Raw genomic sequence first — 9091 nt, forward strand, 5'->3', positions numbered from 1 at the left:
ATATATAGTTATTTTTACCTGGAACACTAATTTAGAAATTTTAAAGAATCTTCCAATGACAAAAAGTGACCAGGCCATGACCATAACAGGGCTCAAAAAGGACAAAAACTCCATTAAAGAACCAATAAAAAAGTAGTCCATTCAACTCGTGCTCTATACTTCAAGTCTCCTGAAGCCATACGATAGCTTTGTGTGAGGAACAGACCAAAATTGAAGTCATTTTTCACTGAAAACCTTTCATTCTCCATTCTAGAGTGATGCAAAACATATTTAAAGGGATATTTCACCTAAAAAATTCTCTCATCATTTATATACCCTCATGCCATCCCATATGTGTATGATTTTCTTTCTTCTGCTGAACACAAGCAAAGATTTTTAGAAAAATATTTCAGCTCTGTAGGTCCATACAATGCAAGTGAATGGGGTTAAAAACTTTGAAGGTCCAAAAAGCACATAAAGGCAGCATAAAAGTAATCCAAATGACTCCAGTGGTTTAATCGATGTCTTCTGAAGTGATATGATAGGTGTGGGTGAGTATGGATTACCTTTATGCTGCCTTTATATGCTTTTGGAGCTTCAAAGTTTTGGTCACCATTCACCTGCATTGTATGGACTTACAGAGCTGAGATATTTTTTGTGTTCAGCAGAAGAAAGAAAGTCATACACATCTGGCGTGGCATCAGGGTGAATAAATGATGAACTACCCCTTTAATATCAAATGATTTCAAAAGACTTGGAATAGTAGGACTACTTGTACGGTGGGCTTTGTTTTCCTTTTTAGAGCTTGACGGCCGGGGTCAATATGAACTGTTCTTGGGAAAGAGCTGCGCAAAGATTCTTCAGAATATCTCCTTTTGTGTTCCATGAAAAAATAACAGCATACAGGTTTGGAATGGCATGAGTAAAGTGAATAAATAATGAACTATTCCTTTAAGCATAGTTTTGTCAGTGTATCTTTAGAGAGGGGGAGAGGGGACGGTAAGCGCATAGTAGACATCGTTACGCCATCTGCGTAACAGTATTAGAGCCCACTGAATAAAAACAGAGAACATAATGAGAGAACATGCGTTAATAGCTATCACACACACAAGAATTTGTACTATAGGGCCCCAGATTAAATAGTTCTCTGTAAAAGCTGACCTATCTCAACTTAAACTTAAAGTGGTCATTGGTTCTGTGTGCTTATATTGTCTGTTTGTGATGCAGAGGACTTATTATGGCAGTGATGTGAACCTTCCATGTGAAGGTCTGGACTGTCTGAGTGAGGGCCCTTTCCATGTGAAGTGGTTTATCCCTGGTGTGTCCTGGTCAGGCAGTGTCCAGCTGAAGTCATCCCCTCTCCCTGTACCCCTCCTCTTTCTCTTCCTCCAGGCTCAGAGCTGTGGAGCCGTTGCTGCCCTCACTCTCCATCACATGGTAAAATGCCATCTTCCCCGGCACGTGTCGGCACAGTGTTGCCCTGCTCATCGACACACCAGCAATGGCCACGCTGCATTCCTTTAGAGGACCGACACTGGAACACAACATGAGATTGTATGTTCATAAACTTTTGTGTCATTCTTTGACATTTTAAATAAATAGTTCAATTAAAGGGATAGTTCATCCAAAGATTCTCTAATCATTTACTCACCCTCATGCCATCCCAGATGTGTATGACTTTCTTTCTTCTGCTGAACACAAATGAAGATTTTTAGAAGAAAATCTCAGCTCTGAAGGTCCATACAATGCAAGTAAATGGTGACCAGACCTTTAAAGCTCCAAAAATCACCTAAAGGCAACATTAAAGTAATCCATACGACTCCAGTGGTTAAATCCATGTCTTCAGAAGCAATATGATAGGTGTGGGTGTGACATTTTAGTCTTTTTTATTATAAATCTCCATTTTAACTTTCACATTCTGATTTATTGTGAAAAAGGATTGAAATATTGATCTGTTTCTCACCCAAAGTGATTGCATTGCTTCAGAAAACATATATTAAACCACTGCCATATGGATTACTTTAATGCAGCCTTTATGCGATTTTTAGAGCTTGAAAGGTCTGGTCACCATTCACTTGCATTGTATGGACCTACAGAGCTGAGATATTCTTCTAAAAATCTTCATTTGTGTTCAGCAGAAGAAAGAAAGTCATGCACATCTGAGATGGCATGAAATTGGTAAATTATGAGAGAATTTTAATTTTAGTGTGAACTATCCCTTTCCCATACAAAAAAAGGAAATTGGAAAACAATCCATCTATTGTAAGTGCCTCACTGTAATAGCGATACTTGCTTTCTTTTTTTAACAAAGAAAGGATGAGTCAAAATGTTGTGGTAATCAACATTGTCACAAATGCTGTTAGTTGAGCTTAACTTGTACTGAACATGGAATATTCCTTTTAGAGCTTTGATGGAGAGAAAGAATATCAGTGAATAACTACTTGCCATTATTAATAATTTTTTATCAAATACCTGCTTTTTCCTGTAGAACCCATGAGTGTCACAGTTGGGGATGTAGATGTCACGATCGGACTGGAATACAGTGAGCTCAAGACCTCGCAACACAGTGTTGAGCAGCTTACGACATGGAGCCTGGTGAGAAAATGAACGTGTAGAAAGAAAAATATGAAGGAATAGCCCATATTTTACTTTTGTATTTGTAGAAGTACAAGATACATTTCAATCTTTCCATTCATATTTAGCACAGATTTTGTTCTACAAAGCACAACCAAATCATTTATTAGAATCATTTATCAATTATTAGAATACATTTCTAATGAGATGAAGGTTTTAGCAGCTTTTTAAATAGCTTAAAGGGATAGTTCATGCAAAAATTAAAATTCTGTCATCATTCATTCACCTTAATGATGTTCCAAGCACAAAAGGAGATGTCATTTCCATATAATGAAAGTCAGTGGTGACTGAGGCTAACTTTCTGATCTTTGTGTTCCATTGAAGAAATTAAGTGATATGGGTTTGAAAAAATATGAGGTTGAGTAAATGATTGTAGATTTTTAGATGAACTATCCATTGAACTTTTTTTTTTTTTTTTTTAGTTGACTCTTCCCTTTGTTCTTGTATGTAAGCTTATTGAGACATTCATGAGAACATAAACATGAATAACAGAATCCAAAAAAACTAAAAATGAAAGACTTACCTTTTCTATTTCACCACTATGTGAAGGATTGGGCCCTGTAAAAACAAAACAAATTGATACTAAAATATGTCTGTGTATTTCAAGAAAAAGGCACACTTTAGATAATAATCTGATTCAACTCAAATATGATTGAATGAATGCCATATGCTACATTTTGTAGGGATATGTTTCTTGAGGTGGCTTACTTGAACTGGAAAACCAAAAACTTGTACTATTCTCATGTATTTTCTCATACAAGGATCTTTAAGTTGCAGTTACCTAAAGTAAACAGCAGATGGAGACACCTGCTATGGGAAATGTCTATGGCAATCGAAATGTGGGTGACACTGATCTACACTCAAGAACACACACATATATACATACACACACTTATTCTCTCTGTCTTTTTTCAGTCCTCTATTTCTGCTGTTATTTACTCATATCCTCGACTAAATAGTTTGCATGCACAATCAAAAGAGCATATAGGACTAATATATACTGTACTTACACATTCACACAAGCACATATTATAACGTCAAGTGATGTGTTAATCATCTGCGTATTTACACTATGCGAAAGCTTCAAATCACAGAAATGCTTTTACGCCACGCAGGAATTTACAGCCATTGCATGCAAAACGGCAGCTATTCCCGGCAATTAATGCACATGTCCTCGGTTCAGTAACAATTGTGTCATCCTCCCAACCTTCTGATACAGACACTGCAGCACATTAGCTTGCCAGCACATCCCTGGAACCTGAAATACATCCTTGTGCTATTTCGCCATGGTAATTAAAGCAGATTACCTATCGCATTCACTCACTGCATGCGGCACGGCAAAGCGCAACTGAAAAAGAGCACGCCTGGAACGTGTCACAGATGAAGCTATGGAGGAAATGCTCCCAGGGAGCCTAAAGGCACCCGAGGTCTTACCTGTGGGGCGGGGCCTTTCGGTGGGACTGAATTTGCTCTGTTTGGCGCAAAAGCCTCTTCCCTGCAGCAGAGCCTGGAGGGGGCTGTGCTCACGCTGAGGGGGCACGCAGCGAAGACCCTTGGCACAGCTTAGGGTGTACACCCCGCAGGGTTCCCCTAACGCCAGGACGGTCGTGCTGGCCGCCACGGGGTGGTCTCTGGAGGCCCGACCCGCACCCAAGGAATGGCCATCTTTGCAGGTCAGGCAGTTTTTGTGGGGGCCCAAGCGGCTAGCCAGGGACCCAGATCCGCAGTGGACGATGAGCAACAGGACAACTGGCATCAAGTTAGAAAGGAAAGACATCTTGCGTCCAGATCTCAGGTCCTCCATGCTCTGTTCGGTCGTACGTGGCTGCTGATGCTATTTTTGGAAGTCTATTTCTCTTTACCCTTCTCTGTTTTCTTTGCTCGCTTTTCAGCTTTGCTTGGTGCTCAGCCTGTGCAGTGGCAAGGCAGCCAGGACTCCCCTGCAGTGCCAGAGGATACAAACCGAGAACGAGTGTGAGACGGCAAGCAGTGGCTTTTAAAGATCTGTAAGGCGGTGATAGAGAGCGAGAGGGAGAGAGAACAGTTATGACACCTTCAGGGGCTGGGACTGAGAGAGAGAGAGAGAGAGAGGGAGAGAGAATGTATGGGGGGGGGGGGGGGTGGAAAGAAAGAAAGAGAGAGATTATTTTTCCTTTTAGAAATGATCAAGCTCTGCTCCAGCTTTCCTTTACCCATTATTATATCTGGAAACATTCCTATAGCCAGGATACTTACTCTGGCTATGTTAAGCTTGTCGAAAATCCTGTGATGTGTACTTTTTATGCATCATATGTGAAAATGTTCGCATTCTAGAAATGTTTGCCATGGTAACAATGAAGGAGAGGGATTCTATTTCTCTGCTGATTTGCAGTCGCTTCATTAACCTTTTTGCTTCTATGAATGTTAAAAAGATCATCCACAGATCATCTGACCTTTACAAGTGGAAGGCATACACTGCTAGAATATGATGAATAGATTTGAATAGATTTCTCTCTCTCTATTTTATTTGTATAAAACTGAATTGGAAACTTTTTATAAGGCCTTTTATGTGTAGATTTGACTATGTTAGCCTTATTCCAGACTCAGACTTTCAATATTAAACTATAATGATGCACAAAAGGGTGCTCAACACACTTTGTGTGTGTGTTGTGTGTGTGCACAAGTCCAAGGACTTTGTGTGTGCAAACACACATCCACATATGTGCTCATCTAAAGGATTGAGATGCTCCTGAATATTTAATATTTCTGTATTATGTAGTCTAATCCATTCATTTCCAATGGCAGGTCATTTCTGACCAGGAACACAACAGGTGTAACAAAGTGAAATAAAAAGAATGAAATGTAAAGAAAATGGTCCAATTTTTGGTGTTTTCAAATACCATATGGGAACAAAATTCCAACTGGATTAATTAAAAAAAATCATTAAAAAAAATAAATAAAACAAAATGTGTCTGGTTCAAAACGACCGGAACACAACATCAGGGTTAAATGATAATGGTTGAAATAAACACAGACCATTTCAATATTTATTGTGTTCAACTCAATTGTCACAATTTTGCCCCTAATAATTTCTACTTAATTTTTTTCAAAAGTTAGTGTACTTGTTCACAAGGTCAAACCAAGAAAATTCAAGATAAATATCACTTGGGAGCAGAATATTTTTATTGGGCGTGATTTCTAATCAAGCTGTAATTTTGCTAAATTATGCCAAAAAGTGTGGAACAAAAATATTATTTGTGTATGTACGATACAAAAAAATGTTAGCTATGAAATTAGCCTTTGCAAGACAAAGAAGTCCACTATATTATTTCAAAAACGTTAAAAATGTAATTTCCATCACCATCATTTCCACCAATTTTATTAAACACAATATAGAATTTGAGATGAGACACTTTTGTGGGAATTTTTGTGACTTTCAGGAAAAATTACAAATCTCATGCGATGCATGTTCATACTCTCTTGGACATTGTTAGAAGACAAATTAGTGAGTAGTAATTTTAGTGAGATTGCTAATAATGTTTAACAAAACTCTATATTCTAGAAATAGACAGTGCTAAAAGTGTCTGAAGTTGAAGAGACACCCATAAATGTACAAATCTATATAGACTGGAATATACAGTAGGCTGTATAGTTAGGTTGACCTAATAGAAGAAGCACCTGCACTGCATCTAAAATGCTGCATTGTGATGGAGCAATGCAGCCTAGGAAGATTTTGCCACTTAATCGTTTATTGTGGAGAAGGGATCGTCTGCATAATTGGGGCAGTGTTTTCACTGGAATGTACACAAGACAGTATATGCCAGCAGCTAATAATGCAATCCATCAGCCCAGTCAACAAGACAAATCTGATCTCTTTGGAAGACTTTATAAAATTCTCGTTGTCCTTTGGCCTAAATAACATTAATCGAGAATCTATAAGTTGTCTTCTAGTCTAGAGTTTAGACGAGATGTCGGCTAAACATTATTACAGAGTGCTTTTGTTGATGATAATAATGGCATATAGTGTGCCAACTGCAACAGGCATTGAAACAATACAGAAAGTTTATGAAAAATGGCTTACAAAAGAGCTTTTAAACAAAAATTAAATCACACCAATATGTGTCTGTCATTGTCAGAAAGAATTTCTTGTAAATCACTGTGTCTTGTAAATGTTAATCGCTGCCTTCAGAATAATCTCAGGTCACACCCAACTATAGGGGTCCCATAAGAACAGACCTGTGTTTATTTGTTGTTGTCATGAAGCGGGATGGAAGTTAAGATGTCAAAGACGGGCTTGTATGAGCGTAGAAGGCAAACAGGATTTAGATGTTAATCTTACTGTATTGACATGTGTGGTCATAGCTCTCTTTAACACAAACATGTTTGCCTGCAGAGTCTTTGTTTTGCCATACAATGAAGTGCCACTGAATATTTCTGTGTATGGCTCATAAATCACACGTTTTGAGCGTTTCTCATTACAGTAGATGTTAAACGGCTGATGCACTCTTATTAGAATTGATTAGTCTTGGCAAAGAACGGCAAAATCACCTGCCGTCTGACGTTCCCATCTGCGCCACAGCACATCCCCATTCTCTGTTTCCACATGTTCCATTGGGAGAATGTTCCAAGAAGCGTGCCAGTCTGATGGGGTCTTTCTTTTTCCAAATTCACAAGATTAAACACTCCTCCTCTGTCTGCAAGTCAAGTTAGATGGTTCCAACCCTTGTATTCTCTTCATTACGTTTGTGTGCACCACCCCCTCATAAACTTTTTAAACTTTGCTGCTTCCATTTATCAGTAATCTCTCAGTGTAACTTATTCTAAAAATGTAATGCATGCATCATCCCATCTTGTACACTGGCGGCCAAAAGTTTGGAATAATGTTCAGATTTTGCTCTTCTGGGAAGAAATTGGTACTTTTATTCACCAAAGTGTCATTCAACTGATCACAATGTATAGTCAGGACGTTAATAACATGGAAAATTACTATTACAATTTGAAAAACATGTTCAGAACTTCTTAAACTACTTCAAAGTGTTCTCATCAAAAAATCCTCCACATGCAGCAATGACAGCTTTGCAGGTCTTTGGCATTCTAGCTGTCAGCTTGTCCAGATACTCAGGTGACATTTCACCCCACACTTCCTGTAGCACTTGCCATAGATGTGGCTGTCTTGTCGGGCACTTCTCATGCACCTTACAGTCAATGGGGTTAAGATCCATAACACTCTTTTCCAATTATCTGTTGTCCAGTGTCTGTGTTTCTTTGCCCACTCTAACCTTTTCTTTTTGTTTTTCTGTTTCAAAAGTGGCTTTTTCTTTGCAATTCTTCCCATAAGGCCTGCACCCCTGAGTCTTGTCTTTACTGTTGTACATGAAACTGGTGTTGAGCGGGTAGAATTCAATGAAGCTGTCAGCTGAGGACATGTGAGGCATCTATTTCTCAAACTAGAGACTCTGATGTACTTATCCTCTTGTTTAGTTGTACATCTGGCCTTCCACATCTCTTTCTGTCCTTGTTAGAGACAGTTGCCCTTGTCTTTGAAGACTGTAGTGTACACCTTTGTATGAAATCTTCAGTTTTTTGGCCATTTTAAGCATTGTATAGCCTTCATTCCTCAAAACAATTAATGACTGATGAGTTTCTACAGAAAGCTGTTTCTTTTTTGCCATTTTTGACCTAATATTGATCTTAAGACATGCCAGTCTATTGCATACTGTGGCAACTCAAAAACAAACACAAAGACAATATTAAGCTTGATTTAATGAACCAAAGAGCTTTCAACTGTGTTTGATATAATAGCAAGTGATTTCCTAGCACCAAATTAGCAATTTAGCATGATTAATCTAGGATAAGGTGTTGGAGTGATGGCTGCTGGAAATGGGGCCTGTCTAGATTTGATCAAAAATGACTTTTTTCAAATAGTGATGGTGCTGTTTTTTACATCAGTAATGTCCTGACTATACTTTATGATCAGTTGAATGCCACTTTGGTGAATTAAAGTACCATTTTCCTTCCGAAACAGCAAAATCTGTACTTTATTCCAAACTTTTGGCCGTCAGTGTAGGTGTTGCGCTGCTTACAGTATAGTACATTTAACTATATGATTCATGACTATAAGGGGCCCTTAGATTGTGCCAAATGTTCTGTAACCCACTTTTCATCTGGGTGAGGTGGAAACATGCCAGACCATTTTAGTGCACTGGAAACCCATCCTTACAGAGAATGGAAAATGGAAATAATTGGACTTTTAGTGTCAACACCAGTCACTTGATTCAGTTACTTTTTCCCACTGCTCAAATAAAGATGAATTACACCTAATAATGAAAAAACAATATGCCACAATCACCTCTGTTAAATTAAAAACACGTGAGACTGAAATAATGATAAATCCATATCTGTACACCAAAAAGCTGTGATCATCTGTAAAGCACTACCAGTGGTGGAAAAAGTACAGATTTGTTTTACTTAAGTAAAAGTACTGCTACTGAAGAAATAA

The 9091-nt window shown here is 38.3% G+C and overlaps 1 protein-coding gene across 1 annotated transcript; it reads right to left on the reverse strand.

Annotated features, from left to right (window-relative positions):
* Positions 1-1365: 1365 nt before the first annotated feature.
* Positions 1366-4632, reverse strand: LOC127420511 (insulin-like growth factor-binding protein 3). Its single transcript, XM_051662860.1, has 4 exons — positions 4048-4632; positions 3137-3171; positions 2452-2571; positions 1366-1513 (listed from the first exon to the last, which is right to left on the reverse strand). The coding sequence occupies exons 1-4, from the start codon at positions 4415-4417 to the stop codon at positions 1400-1402; spliced, it is 639 nt and encodes a 212-aa protein (XP_051518820.1). The 5' UTR covers positions 4418-4632; the 3' UTR covers positions 1366-1399.
* Between the last annotated feature and the right edge of the window lie 4459 nt (positions 4633-9091).

Source organism: Myxocyprinus asiaticus, chromosome 29 (assembly GCF_019703515.2).
Source record: "Myxocyprinus asiaticus isolate MX2 ecotype Aquarium Trade chromosome 29, UBuf_Myxa_2, whole genome shotgun sequence".
Classification (NCBI taxonomy): domain Eukaryota; kingdom Metazoa; phylum Chordata; class Actinopteri; order Cypriniformes; family Catostomidae; genus Myxocyprinus; species Myxocyprinus asiaticus.

Coding starts and splice junctions, on each gene's coding strand:
- LOC127420511 (XM_051662860.1), bottom strand. CDS start 4,417: ATGGAGGACCTGAGATCTGGACGCAAGATGTCTTTCCTTTCTAACTTG. Junction 2,572..3,136: donor ATAGTGGTGAAATAGAAAAG/GTAAGTCTTTCA, acceptor TTTTCTCACCAG/GCTCCATGTCGTAAGCTGCT. Junction 1,514..2,451: donor GGTTCTACAGGAAAAAGCAG/GTATTTGATAAA, acceptor GTTGTGTTCCAG/TGTCGGTCCTCTAAAGGAAT.